This window comes from Lissotriton vulgaris, chromosome 5, assembly GCF_964263255.1.
Source record: "Lissotriton vulgaris chromosome 5, aLisVul1.2, whole genome shotgun sequence".
In the NCBI taxonomy this organism is placed as follows: Eukaryota; Metazoa; Chordata; class Amphibia; order Caudata; family Salamandridae; genus Lissotriton; species Lissotriton vulgaris.
Genome location: NC_141693.1, coordinates 581250063 through 581277155, shown reverse-complemented (window position 1 = coordinate 581277155; position 27093 = coordinate 581250063). Strand labels below are relative to the sequence as shown.

Genomic DNA, 27093 nt, shown 5'->3' with positions numbered 1-27093 from the left:
GGACATGGAGGCCATTCCCTTTCCCATGTGTGCTAAAGGAAGTGATAGAGTGGAGAAGAAGTGTGGGACTAGAGCGAGAGGAATTCAGATAGGTAGTGTGTGTGAAAATATTAAGCGCCAATATATTTGTGATGAAATGTAGGAGTAAATTGGAATATTGTGGTTCACATATAGTTTATGCCATACCTTATGTATGCCAACATCTAGGTGGACAGGCCAGACTGCAGATGAATATTCTCCCAGGTAGCAATCTTAATTTCTTTATTGCCCACTATATTTATCATTTCCTTGTGCCGCAAATTAGCATTCAACTTTTAAATATTTTAGAGTCACTTCCATCCTGAGCCCTCAGTAACTGTGGTACTATAAAAACGTTACCTGGTAACACTTCCTGTTTTTGCACGCTCTCACCTGGGCTCCCCAGTCCATCACGGCACTGCCTATTAAACACAGGGAGTTTAGACCGTGTTGGCAGTAACGCAGCCATTCAAAGATGGCTGCCAATCACTGGACAGCAGCGGTCTAGCTCTTCATATAAATTAACAACCTGACGCCAACGTGCAGCAGACAGGCCAGGCTTCAGAAGCGTATTCTCTTAATTCCTTTATTACCCACTATATTTTATGCACAAGTCATTTGCTTGCACCGCACATTAGCATTGACATTTTTAATATTTAGAGTCTCCTCAATCTTTAACCTTCAGTAACTGAAGCTCTCTCCAGGGCTCCCCACTTCATCAAGGCACTGCCGATTTAACAAAGGGAATTCAGGACAGCCAATCACAGGATGGCAGTGGTCTAGCTCTTCGTATAAATTACAAACCTGGTGCTGACACATGCCTGTCCACGACTGCCCATTGCTAGGCACCAAGAGGCCTGCACCTTCACACCCAGGTATTTCTCCTTAACCCACTCTATAACAATAAAGATCTAATTAACTTGAGAAAAAAATACTCACACTGCATCCCCATCTTCCTACCATCTGCTGTAAATGCAGGTTTACATGCTCTATTACTAAACCCACAGCACTATTAGGCAAAAACAATAGATTTCTCTTACATAAACAGGTTTATAAAGCCTCTACAAAGCCCTCTCCTCCCATACCTTGGCCCTCCAACAATTCTCACAAATCTCCCTCTTCACTCAAGTGTATTTACTTTAATGCTAGGTCAATCCACAAACACTCAATAAAAATCTGGAATCTTCTTTCCTCAACACAACCAGACCTGTGTTTTATTGGGGATCTTCTTACCTCAGCACAACCAGACCTGTGTTTCATCACTGAAATGTGGCTACACCAGTCAGCACCATCCAGTATCCCAAAAGCATTTCCTTACTAATTATTTAGGCAAGACAGGGAACACAAACCAGGAGGTGGTATAGCTAAAGCATTCAAAGTTCTCCTGAGCGTCGAAATAATTGACTCCCTACTCATGGACTGGATCAAAATGACTATATTTAAATTACTTCCTCCGAATGGCCTCCCGTGGAAAGGAGCGATTATCTATCGCTGAGTGACCAAAAAAAAGATTTCAGCTTCAATCTAACAGAGCGACTAGCACATGTCATACTAGCCTTCGTTTTGATTGGACACTTCAATTATCATGTAGATGTTGGGATCGACCCTCAACGTCCCTACTCTGCTTACTAATCTCGAGATGTTAAACCTACATCTCACAAAAACTGGCCCCACTCACTCTGCTGGACATATTCTAGACCACATATTCTTTACTGCCAAGCTCCCCCAAATCAACACCCCACTGCCACAAACTTGGGTTTATAACTTGATCAGTTTCCAAATTCCGATAACGATTAGTCATGACAGACCCAAGGCCCAGATCCAAGTCACCGCATTACCATGGAGACAGATCACTCTTGATGCATTTCAAGCAGCTTTCCCCACTCACATTCCCAGACAACTCATAAATGACATACACAAAGCACTGGCAAAGTTCAATGAATCTATCTCTCCCACACATTTGACATCGTGGCTCCCCACAAACTCCTGCCAAGGAACAATTTCAGACCTAGTGGCCCCTGGTACATGGCTGAACTAAAAACAGATAAATACCACTGTTGAAGGCTCTAGTGCAATTGGAGAATGTCCAATAACACTATAGATAAACAACTATTTAAAGACACTTCACATCCATATCACACCAAAACAGCATGTAGACAACATATTATTTACCAAATAGATGAGGCAGGCAACTCCTCTATGGAATTATTCAAAATCGTAAAAACCTTTGTCAAATCCCCTGCTTGTCTCTCCCGAGCCTCCCCAACATTCAGAGACACAATGGCTACTTTCGAGACGAATGGATCCCTCGACCCCTCACAGTCCGGCTTCCGAGCCAATCACAGCACCGAGACCGCCCTCATCGCCGCCACCGATGACATCCGAGCCCTGATGGACAACTGAGAAACAGCGGCCCTCATCCTCCTAGACCTCTCCGCGGCATTCGACACTGTCTGCCACCGCACCCTAGTACAGCGCCTCAGCAACGTCGGAATCCAGGACAAGGCGCTGGAATGGATCATCTCCTTCCTCGACGGAAGAACACAGAGAGTCCGCCTACCACCGTACGAGTCAGAGGCCTCCGAAGTCATCTGCGGCGTCCCTCAAGGATCCTCTCTGAGCCCCACCCTCTTCAACGTCTACATGAGCCCCCTCGCGGCCATCGCACGCCAACACAACCTCAGCATAATCTCCTACGCCGACGACACCCAGCTGATCCTCTCCCTGACCAACGACCCCGCCACCGCCGGAGCCAACCTGCACGAAGGGATGAAAGAGGTAGCCGAGTGGATGACGACCAGCCGCCTGAAACTGAACTCGGACAAGACGGAGGTCCTCATCCTGGGCTCTTCACCCTCCGCCTGGGACGACTCCTGGTGGCCTCCCGCCCTGGGCACCGCACCCAAACCGACAGACCATGCACGCAACCTGGGCTTCACCCTGGACTCCTCCCTCTCCATGACCAGGCAAGTCAACAACGTCTCCTCGGCGTGCTTCAACATCCTACGCATGCTACGGAAGATCTTCCGGTGGATCCCCACCGAGACCAGGAAGACCGTCACCCAGGCCCTCGTCACTAGCCGACTGGACTACGGCAACGCCCTCTACGCCGGTACCACCGCCAAGCTCCAGAAGAGACTCCAGCGGATCCAGAACGCCTCAGCCAGACTCATCCTCGACATCCCACGAACCAGCCACATCTCCGGACATCTGAGAGACCTTCACTGGCTCCCCGTCAACAAAAGAATCACCTTCCGCCTCCTCACCCACGCACACAAAGCCCTACACGACCAAGGCCCGAGCTACCTCAACAGCCGGATCAACTTCTACGCTCCCAAACGCCACCTCCGATCAGCCAACCACGCCCTCGCCGCCGTCCCCCGCATCCGAAGAGCGACTACAGGAGGAAGGTCCTTCTCCTACCTGGCCGCCAAGACCTGGAACTCCCTCCCGACCGACCTGCGCCTGACCCAAGACCACCTCTCCTTCAGGAAGAAGCTGAAGACCTGGCTGTTCGAGCAGTAGCGGCACCCCCCCCTCCCCCAAGCGCCTTGAGACCCTACGGGTATGTTGCGCGCTCTGTAAGTGTCATTGATTGATTGATTGATTGATTTCTAAACCAAAATGTATATTATCTATAATAGCTTTCAAGCCACAACCAACCCACCTATAGATATAACATACCAAATGAAATCATCAGTAGTAAATAGCTAAAAGCCTATTTCTCTAACCCAGATGCAGGACTTACTAGCCAAAGTAAATTCTGGATCCCCTTGCCCCACAAACATGATCACATGTCTTGCTCCACTGATTGATCCGCTCATTACATCAATATGCAATAAATCACTGACCCAGTTACAGACCCAAAACAATGGAAAACAGCAACATTAACAAACATTTTGAAAAAAAAAACCACAGATCCAAACTATCCCTCTATCTACGATTCCAGCTCTCCTTCGCATGCTGACAAAAACCCAGAAGACCCATGTAAACAAACAGCTTGCAGCCTACCTTGAGAGCAACAGCCTGTTGTACATCTCTCAGTCAGGTCTCAGACCTGCTAACAGCACAGAGACTGCTCTACTTGCAGTAGTTAACACCATAAGAATATCCCTGGATGTTCAACAGCCAGCCATGTTGGTTTTGCTTGATCTACAAGCTGCATTCTATACCAACTCACATTTAATTCTGGTGCAGCGCCTCCAACAGACAGGCATTCAGGGAAAGCCCTGGACTGGCTCGTTGACTTCCTCAATGAAAGTATTTAAATAGTCTCCATTGGTACATTCCATTCCAGGACAATTCCCCTAAATAATGGAGTCCCTCAAGACTTCTCCTTAAGCACTACACTGTTTAATGTCTATGTAACCTCCCTAGCCCAACTAATAAAATCTCTAGGTTTTGAAACATTTTCATACGCAGACAACACCCAATTAGTCATACCGTTTGGGCAGGATATAGAAAACGTCAAACCGAGATTCTCTACATGTATGAAGAAGATAGCCATCTGGATTTCTCACACGTGTCTCCAACTTAATGGGGGGTAAAATAGAAATTCTATTGTTTGGCAAAGCTCTAAAATTCTAGACAAAAGGCCGGTGGCAAGCAGAACTGGGCCCGGCTCCTTTGCCCACGAGATCTGCAGAAATCATAGGTATAATTTTAGACGATCAGCTACAAATGCATGACCAGATTGCCTCCACATGTGCCACCTGCTTTAGCATCATGCGTCTACTCCCAAAAAAAATCTTCAGATGGCTTCCTCTGAGCTCACGAAGAACACTCAGCCCGGTGCTAGTCATTACCCACCTTAATTATGGCAATGCCCAGTTCCTTGCTGCCAATGAATTTCTGCTATCATAACCACAAGTTATCAATACTGCTGCACGATTGTTAAAAACCTGCCTCCAAGAACCTCGTCAGCCCCTATACTCAAAGCACCACACTGGCTCCCCATTCGTGAGAGAGAACTGTTCAAACTGCTTTGCCTAAATCATAAATCATTATTAGGTCTAGGCCCAAAATACCTTCAATTCAGGCTCACCCCTTATGTACCAAGCAGGAACGTACGATCAAGTAACCAGCTTCTCATATGCCGCCAACGGGTTCACCCTGCTAAATACAGAGGCCGAGCCTTCTCCTGTCTAGCTCTGTTCCACTGGAACAATCTTCTTCTGTTCATTCACTTCTGCCCTTGTCCGGAAGGATTTTAAAAACACCTGGCTGTTTTAACTGTTGCCTCTCCAAATCCACCTGTTGCTTCAGCTCCGCGGTGTTCCTTCATGGATGAGGTGCGCGCTATATCAAGACCTAAATAGCATAACATAGGCTAAGTCTGGCATGTGAGTGTGTGCCTAATCCTTGACATTTTGTGCCAAAATCCAAAATGTAACTACTTAGTGACTGGAAAGGGAAACCATGTACATGCGGATATCATATGGCTATGGAGTGTGTTGGTAAGTGGATAAAGTGGTATGATGGCTAGACTTTGAATAGTTGTGTGATTATTGTTAAACATTCCAGATGTGAAATATTATCAGTACATAATTATTGTTTTAAAGTTTTAAAACAAACAGCTAGTTACTTCTATGGACATGTTGATGTGTAAAGAACGTGTATTCACTTGAGGTCTGGTGGAGTAGTAACATTGTATTAGTTGAGTATTTAATATTGTTTATAGTATGAGACATGTTTCCAGATGGGAAGACAGGGTAAAGTGCTGTTAGATATGGTTTGGTGAACTTAAAGTTAAGTGGCAATGGTAGTTCACCTAGTGCATATACAATCTTTTAAATGTTCTATTTTGTTGTGCTTTATCTTATTGTTCTTATAACACTGCCAGACAGAGCCCCATGCCTTGGAGCAGCAAGGACATGTTGATTTAGTAGGTTTTGTGGTTTTGGGATGAAGGGTTTGATTCTTTATACTTTTTTTCTTCCAACACAGGTGTAAAGGATAAATTGCTTTGTTTTGTTCAATGGAAATTATTCTCTAAACAGAGCAGATTGAGTAGTGGCTTTCATTGCACTGTCTGCCATGTTTAGGGTACACCTTTGTCATTGAAAGAAGGAAAATTCAGTGGACAGTTGATGGACTTATGGCTATCAACCCACCATAGTTTAAATATGACATTCATTTTTTGAAAGCCACCTGCATGCACAAAACTCAGAATGAAGGCCTGAGGCAGGGGAAAACTGCCCATCTGAGCTTTGAGACTCATTACCAATGCCTCTCTTATACAGAGACAACATATAATTAATCACTTTGGGGCCTATTAAGATGCCAGTTTGACAAGTGTCTCATCAGCCTGGCTAGTTTGAATCCAGTGGCAAAGTAAGCATGAGACCCACACCTGGGCATACCCTGCCAACTTAGGGCGAACAAAGCAAAAACAAGTAGATGATGCCGGAGCTCTGAAAACGGTCATGGATAGCCTCAGCAGTAGCAAACTGAACTACTGCAACTATCTCTATGCCGGAATCAACAAGAAACTCATTTTCAAACTCCAGACCATCCAGAACGCTGCCAAGCTGGTCCTAGATATCCCCCGGCACAACCACATCACTCAACACCTCTGCGATATCTACAGGTTCCGCATAAAAGGCACTCCACAACATTGGAGGAGCATACATGAACAACCATCTCTCCTTCCACGCACCCAAGAGACACCTCCAATCAGCTGACCTCTCTCTGGCCAACATTCCATGTATTTACAAGACCAGAATGGGAAGTAAGTCGTTCTCCTACCTCACAGCCAAGGCCTGAAACGACCTCCCCTCCACCTTTAGAAAATCTATACATTGCCCCAGTTCAGGTAGGGCCTCAAGAGCTGGCTCTTCAGATGAGACCTTCATGTGGGAGTGGCTGTGCTTTACCAACCCTGATTGATTGATTGAAGTTGTTGCTTTCTGGGAGTTTTGACTCCACTCACATCACAACTTCGGTTTCCCTACACTTTATCTTAGCAATCCAGTTTGTTAATGGCATTGTAAATTGCTTTTTACATGTTTACTCCTGAAAATGTAAGTGTGTTGTAAATATGCATATTTATTCCTTCACTTGGTGTTTGCTTGAGAGTAATGAAGAGCAGTGCCATCAAATGGAAGGAATAACGCGGATAATTATGTCTGTGCTAGGTATCCTAATCCAACAAGCCATTATATATTGTAGTAATACCTTGCAGAAAAGCTACAATGTTACCCTGTATGTCACTTTTACAGTATTTACTGTTAAAAGATAAATGAGGACACCGTTTCAGTAAATCCCCAATTTTATTCAGTATTATCTCACAGAACCTTAGGGTGGGAACAAATGGAAAGCGCTAATAGAGGGATGCCATTTCAGATTCAAAAGTGCTAGCTTTAGGTTTTTTTCATTATGAGAGAATAACTAATGAGGGGATAATGGGACATCTGCTGGCATCTGTTTAGACTCCCTCACCAGACGTGGCACTGCTTCATCACTTCACAGCTATCATTTAAATATACAATCAAGAACAGCATTTTCATGCCTGGCCACATCTGTAAATACCAGGCCCCTATTAGTTTTAGCTCATCATACAAAACGAAATAAAACTTCCAGATTCTCATGCCTCCAAATAAATGCACTAAGACATCTGTCCAGTCTTTTAAAACCACATACAAACATCACAAGGGAACCATCGGTAATAAACAGAGCATTTTCAGCCAGCTGCTTGCTTTAACTGAAATGATAATTACAGATAATGATTGGATAGCGAAATATTTGTTTGAACAGCAAATATTTTAGGTGGTGTCCAGTGTTTTAAAGAATTACACTACTGACATGTTTTCGAAATAGGCCTTTCCTAAACTTAAGTGTTAAAGCAGACTCTTATAATGCAACTAAATATTTGTACGAAGTTAGCTACATGAGGAGTTGTTTTAACAATCCATACAATGTTGGTCTTAATTACATAACTATTAAACTTATAGGGCTTATCACAAAACGAGCACCGAAAGCGTTACATTAAAACAAGTTTCTGTCACAGTTGATTGTTATCTTAAAAGCTATAGACAGAGGTAAATGGTTGTTTGTCTTGGGAACTTTAAAGGAATTAACTGCTTTGACATGTAATGCACCAGAAGTTTGGCATCTGTAACATAAACACGAGAACACAAAAAAGCAACGTAAGACAAATGTTGTATGGCACCATATAAAGAAAATTAATATGGACATACACAAATGTTGACAACAGTAAACACACAAATATCAATAACAAAACAATACCCAGAAAAAAACCTAAAATACAACAATATCAAAACCAAAAATAACGAAACAACAAATATTGGCCACATAATATAACTAATGAAACAAAAAAAAATATTATGAAAACATAAAACGCCAGAGAACCAAAATAAATAATTTATACATTAAATAAATATTGAACACTCTAATTAGCATTTTCCACAAATGGTGCAAAAAATGTTTTCAAAGTCTCCAGCAAAGCAATAAAATTAAACTTAAAAACAGGTTAGAAATAAAAATATGTTTCCAATTAACAAAAATTATAAAAAGGACACGAACATGTGCAATGAAATGCTTCCTGAAAAAGAATTACAGCAAAACAATATCACTATGCAAGACTGCTAATCTATGAAAGAAGACTGCAACACCTCAACAAACCACTAAGGACTCCACATGTTTATGCATCCAAATTACAGGTTCATACTCTACAAGAAAGAAAAATGCAAAAAGAAACAGAAATAAAGATACAAACACACTAAGTGTCGAGCAGAAGAAAAAAAACATTTTAAAAAGTTAGAGCTGCTATGGAGAAAACTATATGATAACTCTAATAAAAGTTGGTATAAAGCGGCCCTGAATGCATTCCATGCTAACCTGGAATTGGCATGCTGCACTTTCTACTCAAACACAATTGAAAAGGCTAATAATAATGCCATGGAAAATGTTCAAATTGTATTTGACTTTCCTGATCCAAACAGCTCCGCACCACCTTTGGAAACGAGTGCACACCTATGCCCTCAATTTTGTACGTTTATTTGAGGATAAAATCCCAAAAATCCAGGCAACCTGGCAGAAACGTCAAATAACGCTCCCATGAATAATAAGGGTCTACCAATGCCTACAGCACAAAGCAAATTGAAGTTTACTCCCCCTACAATCAATGAAGTAGAAAGCTTTTTCTCTAAAAGCAAATCCAGTTCTCCGCAGGATTCCTTCCTCCCAAATCATGAAATTGGTAAGGAACAGCCTAGCCCCTATTTACCAGAAACTTTTGGAAACTTCCTTGGGTAGTTTCCTTGGGACAGTACTCGCTGCATGGAAAAGGGGTAATGTCATTCACTTGTTTATAAAAACCCTAAGGCAAACCCCAAAATGCTTCAGACCAATTTCCTTGCTCCCGGGGGTCTCGAAGATTATCGAAAAAATGTGTTTACACCCAGCTAACATGGTTTCTAAAATATCTAAGCTGCTCCATCCGTCTTTAGGGTCCTACTTATACAGAGACAGTACTAATAAACATTAAAAACTCTATTAAGTTTGCATTGGATGCTGGTCAAAATGCTGAACTAATTTTGTTAGACCACTCTGTGGCATTTGACACAATCTCGCCTGAGATCCTGCTACACCGTCTTCCACATATCAGGGTGAAGCAGAATGTGTTAGCTTGGTTGGGTTCCTTCTTAGAACATAGGGAAAACAACATTCTTCTTGGAAAATAAATTCATCATATTTGGAGTGCATCTGAGCCCCACTCTTTTTAACATATATCTGACACCGCTGGCATGTCTTATTGAATCCTATAACATCTAGGTGGTGTCCTACGCAGATTATACCCAACTGCTGCTGATTTATAACAACAATGAGCCTGAGGCTAAAATGAAATTTGCAGCCTGTTTGGCAGCAGTCATGGGATGGCTCAAAACGAATTCCCTACAATGCAACCCAGGAAAAAAGGAGATCCTTCTATTAGGTGTGGGCCCTCTTCAACGATGGTTAGGGGCATGGCCAACCAGTTATACCACTCCCCCCCTCTGAGTTGGCCAGGAACCTAGGGGTTCTCATTGGTACTCACCTATCACTCCAATCCCAGATCGCAGCAGTGGTTAAATCTGCATGCTGGATTGCTGGATTTTAAGGATGCTGAGGAAATTCTTAAACACCTGCATTGTGAAGCCCAGAAAACTATAATTAACTAATTGATTTTGTCAAGACTGAACTATTCTATTGTTCTTTACACAGGACTTCCTGAACACATTATTAATATATACCACAAAATGTAGAACTTGGCAGTCTCCTTTCTCTTCAATCTTCCTAAGCATGCCTCAATCACCCAGTACCACAGCCAGCTACACTGGCTACCAATAAAGAAAAGGATCATCTTTAAGGCTTTGAACATAGCACACTTGGCTTTCCATAAAACTGATCCCTCATACCTGCATGAAAGATTATCCTTGTATTGCACCCAAAGAACTCTACACTTCCATTCAGCCTGTCTTCTGTCCATCCACTTCATTAAAAGGAAGAAGCGGGGAGAATCACCCTGCTCTATGTTACCTGGAAAATACTTGAATGACCTTCCCCTCTGATGTATTCCAGATAAGAAACTGATTCGGAAACAATTAAAAATCCATTGTTAAAACTAACTCATGCCATTCCTTTTTTTGGCTGTTTATGTCCCAGCACCAGGAGACACTAGTAGTAGCTGAGCACTTAACAAAATGCCTTATTCATTTATTCAATTACTCCAAATACAAAACAGACCACCTCGAAACCAAATATGCCAAAAAAAATTGAAAAGTAATATTAAAGTAACATTAATGTTCAAAAAATAAAATAATAATAGAACAATCAAACCGCAAATAAATTTTAGATGAAAAAATAAATTGAAACAGATAACGAATTGTCCCTTTTTTGCAGAGTGACACAAAAGAAAACTGTGCAAAAACCAAAGCCAAACAGACCTGCAAAGCAAAGTTCTACAACTATAATGTAGCAAAGAGAATATCCAGAATGTAAGTTAGGATGTGCACCTCCAATGTAAAAATATTATGTGGTGGAGGCCAGACCCCGCTCCCTGGGAACACTCTTTATTCCCTAGAGCACCCCGACACAACCGAGGATATGGAGACACCATGCAGGGACCCATAGAAGACAGCCCACCACCAACCACACAGGAACAGGAGGCAGAGTGAGAGGACAGAAATGTTCAAGAAACCTGGAACAAGGAGTGGTGGTCACCGTGGGAAGCGTGATTCCCCCTCCACAACTCAGGAGAGTTGCGGCTTTCCTGGTACCTGTTTGGGTTGGGTGGGGAGTTGTACAGGATAGTGTAAAGAAGAAGGAAGGGGAGGTGAAATGAGCCACGTGAGGATCGGAGAATCCAAAGAACAGTTTTGAAGCTTTAATCACGAGGGTGCCGGTGTCCAGAGGGCCCGGCTCATGAATTGTTTTTTGTTTTGTTGAATCTGTTTGGTAAATTGATAAAACTATTTGGGTAGAGGGCATACCCTTGTGGGAAAGAAGCCAAAGACTGGGTTTGAAAGAATGAGCAAGAGGAATGATGTAAACAGAGAAAGAGAACAAGAGGGGCACAGCTAATCACGCACAGTTTAAATTGAATCAACTACGAGATGCAATGAGACACTATTGCACGTGTTTCCTTTCCCTTATACACTCTCCCATCACGCATTCTCCCTTACCAAGGTCCTAGTAGTCAAAGGGTGGACCACAGAAAGAAGCATATATTACCATAGAAAAGGGGAGGAGGTACCTGCTCCACCATTTTCACAAAAGGAGTTCTCCCCAACATCCCTGGGTGTGGTGATAGTCTCTATCCCTTATAACAACATCTCTTAGACTGAATTACTTACCTTACTCTTCTTGTCCTCTTTCCTGGTGAACCGGGGATGACCCACCATGGAAGCAGGAGCCTGAAACAAATAGAAGAAGGAAAAGAGTTCCAGTGAAAGAAGAGAGAGATTCAAATAGTTTACAACAACCTACATTATTTCCAGTCCTTCCTTATTTTCCCTTCATTATAATTTGTTTCGCCCTTATTTCTCCAGACTTTCTTTCAAATAAACACCAAAATTGAGAAACACGTTCTGCCTCCTAGATTCATCTTTCGCTCATCCCTCACAAACGTGGTGTCAGAATTGGTACCAGAGAAGACGGAAGCCATTGTGCACAAGATGGCAAAAGGCCAGGGCAGACTGGGAAAGATTATGGAAAAAATCCTGGCAGTGGCTGAGAAAGACAGGGAGAAGCTCCATAACGCCCTAACGGAAAAACAAACCCAAGAAGCCGTAATTGGGAAGTTGGCAGTTGCCTTCAGCCAACAAAGGACCCAAGCAATGCTCCCCTCTGTAATAATGCAAAAGTATGTTGCTGGAGAAGACCCAGATTTATTCTTTGCAAGCTTTGAGAGGATGGCAAGCTCTGCAGCATTGCATGCTGACAAGTGGGGACAGCACCTCGGACCGCTCCTCTCAGTTGACCTCCAGGCTGCTTATCAAGCCACCAATCCCCTTGTTCTCACGCCATATTAAGAGATTAAAATGAGAATGCTCGAAAGGATTGGAGTGGATGACCAGACCTACCGAATTCGACTGCGACAAATAAAAGAAGGGGTCCAAGAAACACCAACGGTCAGGTGTATGACCTGCCAAGTAGCACCTCGCAAATTGCGTCACATTTGCGATTCACAATTTGAGAGGCACTATTTGGCATGTACAACAGTGTGTTCAACACTGTCTGCGATTCCCAATGGTGTTGCAAATTGCGAGGCTCATGAATATTAATGAGCTTCTCGCAATTTGCGAGCCCATTGAAAAATAACAGACCCTCCCAGGGATGGTGGCCTGCTGGGCTCATCAGACCACCATGTCTGGGACTGCTTTTAAATAAAGCAGCTCTTAGTTTTTTAAATGCAGCCCGTTTTCCTTAAAGAAAAACGGGATGCATTTTTTAAAAAAAATTAACGTTTTTGTTTCATTTTCTAAGGGCAGGCAGAGGTTCCTGGTCCACTGCCTCCATTAAAAAATAATATTGCATGCATTTGCAAAAGGGAAGGGGTCCCCTGGGGACACCTTCCCATTTGTGTATGCATTACCACCTACTTGAAGTAGGTGATAATTTGCGAGTGTTTTGTGACTGCAATTGTGGTCGCAAAACATTGTTACATAGCTTTGCTATCGCTCTTAGGAAGGGAACGCCCTTTCCTAATAGCAAGTCGCAAAACAGTATTTTGAGAGTTGCAATTTATATGCAACTTGCAAAAAACTGTTTGTACATGGACCTATGCTTTTTAGCATGCACAAATGGGTCTAAGACCTGTTTGCGCACGCTGAAAAGCGTTGTACGTCTGGCCCCAGAGCCTTATACTACACGGTGTAAGAGATGGCTGATAGGCGGTTGAGTCCTTCAACATCAACAAAAGAGGAGATAATAGAGAAAGTATATTTGGAACAGTATTTCTCTTTCTTGCAAACCCCCATACAACGATAGGTCAGACAACCATCACAGATAACTTTGGGGAGAGCTGTAGAAATAGCAAGTGCCTATTATCAGGGACAGGAAATACAGAGAGGTAAAGAAGAGACCCAGTGGAAACATTCTAGAGGAATCTCAGCCAAAAGCCAAAAAGTGTTAACCCAGAGAAGAACAGAAACCGTCACCCTATTACAAGGGCCTGCAACCCTGCCAACACGACCCTTACCCCATCATGGACCCCAATGCTTTAATTGCGGACTGTGTGGACATATTGCACATATATGTGCACAGAAGGAAGAACCAATGGACGTAGGGTTAACAAAAGTCCAGTTTTGGCACACGGGCAGGTTTCAGTCCTCGTTACCATCCCCAGGGCACTGTCAACGGAGAGCCCAGACAGCATCTGCTAGACACTGGTTATGTACAGAGTGTCATGCGACCCCAGGCGGTCTCTGGGGAAGTGCAAGCTACTGCAGGCGTTGTAAATATCAAGTGTGTACATGGTGAAATAGAAAATACTCCACCACTGAAGTACAGGTCCAACATATATCATCAAAAAAAACAGTACCCTTACGGGTACTAGCCCCACATGGACAATTTACTACAGGCCGCCTGGAAAGAAGGGGAAGAATGGAGAAAGATAGCTATTTTCTTTCAGGTGCTGGAAAACGAGTGGCCATTTCGGAAGCCCTGGAAAAGCCGAAGGCAGAAGAGGGCAGAAAAGAAAGAATGGAATTGTGTGGCCCAGCCCAAACTGAATAAGAAAGCATATGGGAAACCAATCAAAACTTTTACATTGCTCAGATGGAAGTTCCAACCCTGACAGGAGCCTGGAACAGAGCCTCTCCGGTGAAAAACCCTAACAAAGTAGGTCCCCGGTTCTATGCAAAAAGGAGTCTCTTATACTGAAAGGGGGGGGGAGGCCCTTGCCCCACAACTGCTAGTTCCTTGGTAAAATAGGGAAACAGTGCTGTTTTTAGCCCATACGCAAAAACAACAATTGATGGACGGAATGTTGCACAATGACAAAACATTCACCCCCAGTCACAGATCTGGGTTTAATCCATCGTTATTTTGCTCACCACACCACCCCAGTTCAGACATGGCCATATGCAAATCAGTCTTAACCCTGTGCCTTATGGGAACAGTCCAGCCCGTAATGCCAAGCCATGTCTTCCCTGGACCGTTTTTAGCCCATAGCTATTGCTGGGGGGTCGTTTTAGGGGAGAAAAGACAGAAGAAGCCATACTGGAAAAGTTCTATTTGACAGGAATCTAAGGACAAGTACGTAGATGTTGTAGAGAGTGCCCAGTCAATCAAACGAATAGTAAGATCACCCCTCCCAGAGCCCCACTAAAACCTCTCTCTCTAATAGAAGAACAATTTTGATTTTCAAGGGTGGACATGGATATAATTGGTCCTCCTCTTCCCTCCCACAGTGGATGTCGATATGTCCTGGTCCTGGTCGGCCAGGTAACCCGATTCCCAGAAGCAGATGCCTTAAGGCAGCCCAATGCTATTCAGATAGCCAAAGCAATGATTACCATCTTTTCCCGAGTAGGGTTTCCACAGGAGGTTGTGACAGACCAAGGAACACCTTGGGTCTCCAATTTATTAGGACGAATTTGTCAACGCTGAAGATTAAACAGGGAAGGACCTCGGCCTAGCATCCACAGACAAATGGGTTGGTGGAGAGATATGATGACGCACTAAAAATAACACTAAAAAAACTATTAGAATTGGAAACATGCAAGTGGGACGATATAATGCCCGTAGCTCTATTTGCCATCTGGTGTAGACAGTAGAAAAGCACAGGGTATTCCCCTTTCGATTTACCATATGGACGAAAGCCATGTACCTAGTTAGACATGCTTATGGAAGAGTGGCAGAAGGAATCGGAAAGGGGTAAGCCCCTGCCTTAGTATGTCCATAACTTAATACATGAGTTGGGCCAAATCCATGACATTGTAAAGTCCCATTAAGAGCAAGCCCAAGCTGCTCAAAAGACCCAGTATGACAAAAAGACCAATGACAGGACCCTCGCATTGGGTGATCTGGTCCTGCTTATGATGACAACTTCTGACCATAAACTGCTAGGGCAGTTTCAAGGCCCATTTAGGGTGATAGAACAAGTAACCCTGGGTACCTATCATCTGGAGATGGATCCAGAAAAGAAAACAAACACTCAGATATTCCATATTAACATGTTAAAAAAGTGGGAGAGAGCCAAACCTGCATTGTTAAGTGTCAATACAAATCCTTCCCCTTTAGATCTACAAAGTATAGATCCCGACTTGCCGGACTGCCAAAAACAAGAGGTAAACGCCTGGCTACAGCCCTTTCAGTCTGTGTTTTCTCTAACCCCTGGGTGGACCCCAGTTATAAACCACTCCATACAAACCCTTCCAGGGAAAATGGTCTAACTACATCCCTATCGGATACAGAAGTCCCGATGAGTGTCTGTCGAAAACAAAATTAAGCAGATGCCTAAGATTGGGGTTATAAAACCCTCAACCAGTGAATGAAACTCTCCAATAGCCATTGTTACTAAACTGATGGGTCTGAGAGGTTAACAAAACATCACATTTGGACTCATATCCACTGCAACGGTTGGGTGAGGCACAGCATATCAGCATTTTAGCCCTTTACAAAGGGTAATGGCAAGTGCTACTCAGAGAACAAGACAAGGAGAAGACAGCCTTTTCTACACCAACAGGACTATACCACTTTACTGTGTTACCCTTTGGTTTACACTGTGCCCCGGCAACCTTCCAGAGGCTTATGAGTAGTATATTATGACCCTGCAGCACTTTTGCAGCTACCTATATAGATGACATTGTTATTCATAGCACAACATGGGAACAACACTTGGTTCATCTGAATAAGGTAATTCCAGCCTTAAAGGAAGGAGGGCTAACTATCAACCCAATCAAGAGTTGTATAGCTGAAAGGTGTGTAGAGTATCGGGGATACCTCTTAGGGGAGGGATGTATAAAGCCCCAAAAGGAAAATGTTTCAGCCATAGTCAACCTGCTCTTCCCCAAGACAAAAAAAGACCTTCCTGGGCATATTAGGGTATTATATAAGATGAATCCCAGACTTATCGTAAATGGCTGCTTCTCTGACTGACTTGCTAAAGAAAGACCGAAAAGCAGCGAAAGAACTTAAGAACTCCTCATTTGCCACCCTAGGCGCCTTCCATCAGTTAAAACATGCCCTCACATCCAAACTGTTCCTTCTTAACCCTAATTGTACCAAACCCTTCCTTTTGCAAACTGAGGCACCAGAACAAGGATTAGGGGCCGTCCTCTCCCAAGAAGACGCACAAGGACCCAAAAGACCAGTGAGCTACATCAGCCGCAGATTATTCCATCGAGAAAAACACTACTGCATGACTGAAAAAGAAGTTTTTGCAATCAAATGGACTACTGAGTGTCTCTGATACTATCTGGAGGGTAGAGAGTTCATTTTATATACAGACCATGACCAATTAGAGTGGCTGTATCGTAACAAAGGGCAAAATGACTGGATGATGCCGTGGTTCTTCCATTGCAGCCCTTCTGATGCCATACATGTCATAGAAAGGGGAAACCAGACTAATGCAGACGTTCTATTTCAATATCCTATAGAAGCAACTCTTGCAGACAAGAAAGTTAGGGTGGGGAGATGTGGGGGAGGCCAGACCCTGCTCCCTGAGAACACTCTGTATTCCCTAGAGCAGTGCTTTCCAAACGGTGTGTTGCAACACGTTAGTGTGTCAGCTGCCGTCTGTAGGTGTGTCACACAACATGGTCCACGCAATGCGGTCTCGGCATCATGCAAGATGGTACTGTGCATGCTACTGATGCATTACCTGTTCCTATGAAAGAGGAGGAGTCTCCTGTGGCGGGGCAGTGAGCCGTGATTGGAGTCAAAGCATCGCTGCTGCTCACTGCCACCCTCCTGCAGACCTGTGGAAGTATCCGGCCGCGACAGTGGACTGTGAATAGACTGCCGGTTGCTCTTGCAGTGCAGTGCTCTGTGCCACCCACCGCTGTTCCGTTCAATTTAGGTCAGGGGGAGGCCAGCAGCACCATTGCCAGGGGCCAACCAGCGCTCACTGCTGCTGCCCTCCTGCAGACCTGTGGAACATCCGGCGGTGAGAAAAGACTACGGCGGCTCACACTGCCGCCCCCGCAGACTCCTGTCCCCACAGACCCTTCTAAGCTTACACAGGGGGACGAAAGTAGCATCACCAATGACGCAGCTTCCCATGCTTACAGCTCCTGCAGCACTCACTTCTGCCGCCCCCCGGAGACCTATTCCAGCTTACACAGGGGTGAGGTGACAGCAGCATCACCATTGACGATGCTCCTGGTGCTCCACATGCTCTCTATCAATAATGAGTGTTGCTGGTGATGGAGCGGACCTTTAGAATTAATTCTGAAAAAGTACGCGGTGAATGAAACTCCCATAATTTTAATGTACTAATGAGTGTTGCATGATTTGCACGTCTGTACTGACTCAACCTAGAATAATGTGCACCTACATAAACACGCGGGTTTAATCATTTGTGCTCTTGTGATGTTCGTTATTCTGCTTTGAATAATATATTTACTTTGTCTTTCGTTTTGTTGTACATTAACCGCGGCTGTTCTGAATAATAGCATGTGCACTCTTTTAAAATGTGCTTTTGTCTATGTTATGTCGTCTCATGTGTTTGTGTTTTGTTTATCTTTTGTATGCAAAACTAGGTAACATAGACTAATGGGTTAATTTTTGTAAAGGGGGTGGGTAACAGAATAATTATAATTTCTTTAATTAATTATTGTCTTGTGCTTCCTTGCATACTAGACTCACGCTAAAAGAGGCCTGTGGCCTATTTCTAAAATGGATGTCTGAAGCTTTGTCAAAGGTGGGCCTTGCACAGCAACGTTTGAATGTGGAAATATTTTTATATAATAATTCTTTGAAAGTGGCTCGTGAACAAGGCTGTGTGGAAGCTAAAGGACATTTTTCAGTTTCATGGTTAAGGACAGTGAAGACGCTCAGCGGCGGAAAGGCTTAGACGGACGGAGGAAGTATTGGACACTTTTGTCTACTGTTGCTACTCTCGGGAAGCCTGTGACATGCAAAAAACTATGAACAATGCTGCTCTTGAGGATACGTGACTTTTGCTATGCGAGAGTCGTATGATCTCATCGGATGATGTCCTAGACCAATCGTGTTTCGTCTTGCTTGAATATTTGTATTCTTTTAGTTAGTTTTAGATAGGAAAAATATATAAAATTGTCCCCTTGCTAAGAGCACTGTCCGTTCGTTCCTGTGCTCCAGAAATGCTGCCGGACATTCGTTTCACGTAAGATCCATTGAGACTTTACTTTTTCCCAATAGGATTTCTTTAGCTTAGTTAGGGAATAGGGTTTTGGAGAAATAATCTAAATGTTTGAACATTTTCTCATGCTGAGCTTGGTTTGAACTGCCGGACAAATGTTTCTTTCTAATAAATAATCTTGCTTAATAAAAGTGCTAATAAAAGAGTTTACACTTAAAAATGCATTCTGCTTTAAAATAAAGTTAATAGAATAGATTTTGAAATGACAAGCTGGACTTGTATCTTTCCTTGAGTTACCATTAGTTAATCCATTGCCTTTGATATTGACTTAATTAAATATTTTATATTATGTTTTGATTAATTAGGTCATAAGATTCAGTTGGTCAATTCATGTCTCAGTCATTTATGGGCCTAGTGATAAATTTATGAATTATGGTGAGTATCATGGTGTAGAGATGTATTTATGAGACAGAATTTTATATATGAGACAGAATTTCTCTTGGCCCGCTGGATCAAATTCCTGGTAGCAGAGTTCGGTTACTATTGTAACATACATGTTACATGGTAATTACATAGGATACATGTTTTAACACATGTTAAGTTTTGTCTAGTTGTTATTTGTTGTTGAAAGGTTTTTTTCCAGCAGTGTGAAAAGCCTATGTGCCGGCAGAGTAGTGTGACAGGTGAAGTTACACAGTTCATTTGTTTCGTTTCAAATTAGTAGTACAGAAATATCATAAAGTGTTGTGGACGAACAACACAAGTTTAGTGATTTAGGTATGATAGATTGCATGAATAGTGAGGTTTGCCTCAGAAATCGTAGCTCTGAGTATAGGGACTAGGAGCCCGTTTTAAAACTCGTTGTGAAAAGAGTAGTAGGAATTTTCCGAGCTTGTGTGAAAGGTGAGATAGCGTTGTCTATTCTTACTAGCGTTTCTGGATTTCTATTGGTTGGTTAAAGTCATACGGAAGATTTCATGTTTGCATGAATAGGTTTCTCTTGTTTGAAAGTTGAAAAATAGTTTTTGTGAAAATAGCGTCGTCTATTTCATGGGAGTGAATTCTTGAATGTTTGATAAAACTATCACTTTATTTAGTAAAGCGGACAAATGGTTTGTTTTTCTGTACTGATTAACTAAAATTTGTTGAAAAGAATTGTTTAAACTGGCGCTGTGAAAATATTTTGTAAGGGAGGGGTGAGTTTACGGAGTGACACTGACACGCGCAGCTTCGCTACAGCGGCAGTGTACGTCACAGGGTTCGCGCTGTTATTGGTTGACATACGTCACAGCAAGCACGTGATCAAACCGAGCTGTTAGCTGATTGGTCATTTCTGGAAACTGGTTTCTCATTGGTTGAGCAAGGTGGTGACGTAGCCTAACCTGATTGGCTTGTCAGTGAGTTTGGCGCACGGATTGGTCAGAGCAGCGGAACAACAGAAAAATATTTACGACCTTTTTCAAATTATACGATTTGATCTAAAAACATGAGTTATTATTGGAATAGAGAAGAGAAAAAGCCTTCATGGTTTCAGAAAATTTAAAATTAATTTAATCCTGACAAGAAAATTGAAGCGCGTGGTGGAAAATTACTTCATAAATATAAAACACCTGCAGCATATATTGAAGGAGAATATGGTTATCATACCGTTCTCTGGTTTGAAAATTGGATGCAATACACTAGAGGTGATGGTGTTTTAGCCTGGCCGGAGGATGGGTCATTTAATGTTAAAGTTGTGATAAACTTAAGAGATAAAATGATGGCTCCTTCATCAAGACCCAGACCCACTCAATTTGAAGCTTTAGTTGAATGGGAAGTTGAAATGATGGAACTTGAGCGAGAAAATTAGGGAGCACCGAGAGGTTTATATAGGGAAACCCACCAAGATAAAGTGCGACATTGGAGGAAAGGAGATATGCATGAAGGATTGTATCCGGTTCTGGAAATGGTTGTAGAATCAGGTCAAAAGAATTCTCAGAAAAAGGGTCATTTAGATCAAGAATTAGATGATGCAGTTTTAGAGGATATGTTAAATAGTCCTCCACGGAGTGTTCCAAATATTTCTCCTAGTGCGCCTAGGGAAATTGAAGATTCACCCAGATTTATGAAATTACCTAATAGAGGGAGATCGAGAAGCAAAACAAATTCTAATTCGAGAAATAATTTCCAGAGAAATTATAAAAAGACATTGCCTGAGGATATTCCAAATATAAGAGATTATTTTAAAGCAAAGGGAGAATTAATTCAACAATTAACAAAAGGCATGGAAGCAGTGACAGTTCCAGTTACAATACTGGGTCTTTTGAGCAGCTTGGGCTTGCTCTTAATGGGACTTTACAATGTCATGGATTTGGCCCAACTCATGTATTAAGTTATGGACATACTAAGGCAGGGGCTTACCCCTTTCCGATTCCTTCTGCCACTCTTCCATAAGCATGTCTAACTAGGTACATTTGGTCCTGTTGTACCAGTTTTTGATCAGGGTGAGAACAGGCATTCTGTTATAACGAATCCTTTAAATGCAGAAATTCAAAAAGTAGCTGAAAATTTTTATTCTGAGTTAACAGAAATTCATAAAGTCGAAACAATGCCAAATTTAACTTTAAATCAAGGATTGTCAAATGTCACACCATCAGCTGAAGAATCAGATTCTGGTTCTATAAATAGAACAGATTTAACACAAGTTCCTGAGTCTAAACAACTTGATGTTGCAAAATTAAAAGCAGATTTGGAAGAATTAATTATTGGCACAATTGGTACTGACTGTTTGAAGCAATATCAGGATGATGAACTGCTTTTCATTTGCAAAAGTATTCAGTGGAAAACTAAGAATAAATATGAACAGTTTGAAGAGGTGGCTGCTGAATTAGAGATAGATTTAACTCGCCAGAAGCAATTACAAAAGCATTACAGAGTAGATTTTTCTGAAAAGGATATAGAGAATCTAAATACTACAGGCAGAATAACCCATATAAAAGAATTGACTGTGTTTTTATAAAGATTAGGTGATTTGAGTAAATGGAGAGTTAAATGGACAAAGAAGAGAGAAGAAGAAAAGAGAGACAGGGGAGAAGTTTTTGGTGAATTTCCGATGAGGTAAATGGCTGGTGGGGGTTATGTTCATGTTCCATGGACAAGACAGGATATATTACTGTTCACAAATGATTTTCCTCAGCTGAGAGAAAAGCCAGTGGAATGGTATCGTCAAGTTGACAGATTCATTAAAGTCTCAAAAGTTCTGTGGATTGATCTTGATGGTTTCTTTGACATTGTTGTCCCGTCAGATCTTTGGACAGAATGTAAAATTTCTATTAGCTGGCCCAAGGAGGAACTGCAGCAGCATAAAGTAACAGGCGCACCTTCAGACAATGTCATGGAATTCTGTGACAAAGAAATTGTTTGGCTGAAAGACAAGATTCCTGCAAAAGAAGTAGATTGGGTTAAAATTGACAGAACTAACCTGGTATTTAAACAATACAGTGGCTATGAAAAATTAAGTGAAAGTGACATGAGCCATTTTATTTACAGGTTTGTTTATGGCCTGAGACCTGAGATAGGGGATATGATTAGGACAGGATTTGTTGGTTGGCAAGCACTTTCAGTTGATGACATCCTGAGAAAGGCAAAATACTGCAGTGATGAATTAGATGCAAAGCAAAAGAAACTCAAGGAAAAGGCAATGTGGGTACAAGTGAAGGTAGCTGACCATCAGATAGCAGCATTAGAAAATAAGAATTTTCAGCAGAACCAGAATCCAGGCAAGTTCAAAGGGAACTTTACAAATAAACCAAAATTTAATATAAATATTGAAGAGCTAAAACAAAAACTACCTTGGTTTAATTGCGGTGAAATTGGACACTGGAAGCGTGAGTGTAAAAATCCACCCAGAAATGTTAAAAATTCATCATTGAATCCACAGATGCAGAGTGAGGTAATTCAGCAGCAACAGCAACAGCTTCAGCGACAGTTAAATGAAATAAGTCAGCAGCAACAGCTACAGCGACAGTTAGCGAATCAGCAGAACCAATTGATTCAACAAAATCAAATTCCACAGCCACCTTTGCCAAATTGCATGAATACACAGAGATATAATCCAGAGATGGGTTTCTGCGGAGCTGAACAGGTAAAAAGATCACAAAAAGTAAATGTGTCAAATGTCTCTCAACAATTTTGGTTAAAAGAAAACGAGAGCAGTGACTCAGAGGATTACTCATGACGGTGCCTGAGGGGGGAAGAAGAGTGTGTGCTTGGAGCCTCTCATGAGGTAGATCAGTCAGGTCTATTTGTAAATGGTAAAGTGAATGACAAAGATATCACTTTTCTTGTGGACACTGGTGCTACCCGTTCTACTGTTAGATCAGTGGAAATTGAAAATCTTCCTCTCTCGTTTGATTCTATTCAGGTAATTGGTGTAGCTAATCAGCAGATTAAAACTAATCTGACAAAACCTGTAGATGTAGAAATTGGGAATTACAAAGACAAACACAGATTTGTTGTCTGTAACAGCAGTCCAGTTAACCTTTTAGGTCAGGGTCTGCTATGCAAGATGAATTCCAAATTGTATTGTTCACCAGAGGGTATTGAGCTTTTAACTCTAGAAGAAGATGGTTTGTACAAATTGACACAATTAATGGTTGGTGAAGAAAATAAATTGTTTCCAGCTTTTGATAAAAATAATTTACCTGAGGAACTGAAAAAGACAGTAAATCCGAAAATTTGGGATCTAACTGAAGATGAAATGGGTTTAATGAAACATGTGGACCCAGTAAAAATTACTGTGAGACAGGGAATAGATTTTCCAAACATTCCCCAGTACAAAATGAAACCTGAAACAATTGAAGGTGTAATTCCTGTTATTGAAAAATTCATTAAGCAAGGTGTTTTGAGAGAAATTGAGAGCAGCCCATGTAATTCACCGATTATGGGTATTAAAAAGCCGAATGGAACGTACAGAATAGTTCAGGACCTCAGAAAGGTTAATAAGATAGTTGCTCCTTGCTGTCCAGTTGTACCAAATCCAGCGGTAATTCTATATCAGATTCCGCATGATGCAGAATGGTACACAGTCATTGATCTGTGTAATGCCTTCTTTACGGTTCCATTGCATCCAGATAGCCTGCAAATTTTTGCATTTCGGTTTTAGGATCGCATGTTAGAATGGTGTCGTATCCCTTAAGGATATACTGAGAGTCCATCTATCTTTAATCAGTTATTGAAAAAATCCCTGGAAGATTTAAAATTACCTGGAGAGTCAACATTGGTCCAGTATATTGATGACCTGATTGCAGGAAAAACTAGAGAAAATTGTGTGACTGACACTGTTACACTTCTGAATCGCTTGGCAGATGAAGGGCAAAAAGTGTCACCTGCAAAACTACAGTTTTGCAAACAAGAGGTTAAATACCTTGGTCACAGAATTGCAAAAGGAATTAGACAAGTGACAATTGAGAGAATAAAAATGATTCGAGCAATTCAACCACCAACAACTCAAAGACAGATCAGGATGTTTCTAGGAATGGTTGGTTATTGTTGCCAATGGATTTGTGGGTTTTCAGTAATTGCAAAACCTTTGCAAAGATTAACAAAGGCAGACATTAAGGACCCGATTGTTTTTACAAAAACAGAATTGGAGGCTTTTGAAAAGCTAAAGAAAAGTCTCTGTGAAGCACCAGCATTGGGTATGCCTGACTATGATAAGGAATTTGAGTGTACTGCAGTGAAAGGGAAGGTTGTGCTTTGTCAGTTCTCATTCAGAAACATGGGAAAATGAGAAAACTTATAGCTTACTTTTCAGCTGTTCTTGATCCTGTTGCAAAGATATTGCCAGGTTGCTTAGAAGCAGTGGCTGCAACAAGTGTAAGACTTGAGCAAAGTCATGGAATCATAATGGGGTTCCCTGTAAAAGTATATCTACCTCATTCAGTTGAAACACTTCTTACTAGAAGTAAAACACAACACCTGTCAAGCAACAGATTGACAAAATATGAAAAAGTTATTCTGGGATCAGATAATGTATCTATTGTGAGAAGTCTTAATCTCAATCCAGCTACACTTTTGCCAGATAATGTGGCTCTTGATGATGATGATGTGGATCATGAATGTTTGGATGTTTTAGAATACTGTACCAAACCCAGAAAAGACATTAAAGATGTACCTTTACCAGAGTCAGACATTGTTTACTTTGTTGATGGCTCTTGTTTGAGAACAGATGAAGGTATTCTGTGAGCAGTGTATTCAGTCTGTACAGTTTCTGAGATAGTTGAGGGTTCAACTCTTGAAGGAATTTGATCAGCACAAGTAGCAGAATTAGTTGCTTTAATTCGTGCCTGTGAAAATCTGCAGGGAAAAAAGTTACCATAGCGCCTGACAGTCAGTATGGATATGGCATAGTCCATGATTATGGTCAGCTCTGGTCTCAGAGAGGTTATTTAACTTCTGCAGGAACTCCAATCAGGAATGCAAAATTAATTAAAAGATTGATTGATGGCATTCAGTTACCAGAAAAAATAGCTGTGGTTAAATGTGGTGCACATAAAAAAGGTCAAGATTACATTACTATAGGAAATGCCTTTGCAGATGAGACTGCACAATACTGTGCAAAGAACAATCTTTCACTTAATCGGGAGAAGGACAATGAGCATATAATGAACTCTCTTAATGCTAATATCTGTGGTAGAAACATGGCAGGGAGTAAAAGACTTACAGGATGAGGCAAATGATGAGGAGAAAAACACATGGCTCAAGGAAGGTTGTAGACAGCAAGAGGAAGATGGAATTTGGGTTTACAAAGATGGTAGACCTGTTATGCCTAATTGCATGATTGCTGACGTGGCACGGATGTACCATGGACCAGGTCATTTAGGAAGAGACACAATGATCAGACAGTTCAGGGAGACTTGGTATAATCCAAAATGTAGGGTTATTGCAGAGTCGCTTTGCCAACGTTGTTTGATCTGCCAGCAAATCATTCCAAAGAGAAAAACAGTTGTAAGCATGGGAACCATAGGTCGGGAGGGTGGTCCTTTTACCAGGTTACAGATGGATTTCATTGACATGCCACAACACAATAAGCTCAGGTATGTGCTTGTGATTGTCTGTTTGTTTTCAAGATGGGTGGAAGCATTCCCAACTCGTCACAATGATTCAATCACTGTGGCAAAATTGCTTTTGAGGGAGATCATACCTAGAAATGGTTTTCCAGTAACTATTGAAAGTGATCGTGGCACACATTTCGAAAACAGACTGATTGAATTAATTTGGGAAGAATTTGGGATTAAACAAAAGCTACGTTGTGCTTACAGACCAGAAGCATCAGGTGTCGTTGAGCAAATCAATGGCACAATCAAGAACAGAATTTCAAAAATGTGTTTAGCTACAGGAATTAAGTGGACTGATGCACTTCCACTTGTGCTGATGTTTTTAAGAAGTACTCCAGATTAAAAAAAACAGGCCTTAGCCCTCATGACATTCTCATGGAAAGGGTAATGAGACAGGCTTATATTCCAGTTGGAAAGTTGTTAGCAATTAATGTCAATCTTAGACTATTGTAAGCAACTTTCTGATGTAGTGACTTCTGTATTCCACCAGGTGGGGACAGATGTGATTTCAAAAGAAAAGGAGCAGGCTCATGATATTTTGCCAAGAGACTGGGTCAGAACAAAAGTTCATCGGAGGAGGAACTGTTTGATACCCAGGTGGCAGAAAGCAAGGCAAGTTATTTTGGTCACAACTAATGCTGTCAAGTGCAGAGGCCTGAAAAGGTGGGTGCATGCAAGTCATACCCTTCGTGTACCTGCACCAGAAAACAGTGACGAGACTACAGCAGATTCGGATTCAGAAGAAAAAGAACCTGAAAATCCAGATTCTGAAGATCGACAGAGAAGTCGACATCTGAAAAACTCAGAACCGAATCAAGCATCAAATGAAAAAGATCTAGACATTGTTGTTGTTGACTCAGAAAATGATGAAGATGCTCTAGAAGAGAGGTCTGAAAAAGAAACTGTGTCAGTAGAGATTCAAGATCAGGAGAGTATTGAAAAGCAGATTGGAAGCTCTGAAAGCAGGAACTGGAAATCTGGAACTGGGAAGTTGGAAGTAATTCCGGAAGAGGAGGACGAATTGCCAAGTACCAGCTACAGAGACGTTGTTCCTAACGGAGTGAAGCTGCCGAGTAATGAAGTTTCTAGATACAGTATTGAAATCTCTGAAACTGATTCGGATGACAGTGATGAAGAATCTGAAATAAGAAGATTCAGAAAATGAGCTTGGAAAGCTGAGTGTAATGA

At 41.9% G+C, this 27093-nt stretch overlaps 1 protein-coding gene across 1 annotated transcript in view; it reads right to left on the bottom strand.

Moving 5' to 3' along the window:
• Window positions 1-8693: 8693 nt before the first annotated feature.
• Window positions 8694-27093, bottom strand: part of LOC147711288 (splicing factor U2AF 65 kDa subunit-like) — a 34386-nt gene continuing 15986 nt past the window's right edge. The window contains exons 5-6 of the mRNA XM_086919445.1: window positions 11874-11933; window positions 8694-8708 (exon numbers count right to left, since the gene is read on the bottom strand). Of these exons, the coding sequence (XP_086775571.1) occupies window positions 8694-8708; window positions 11874-11933 (75 nt within the window). The remainder of the gene's footprint in view (window positions 8709-11873; window positions 11934-27093) is intronic.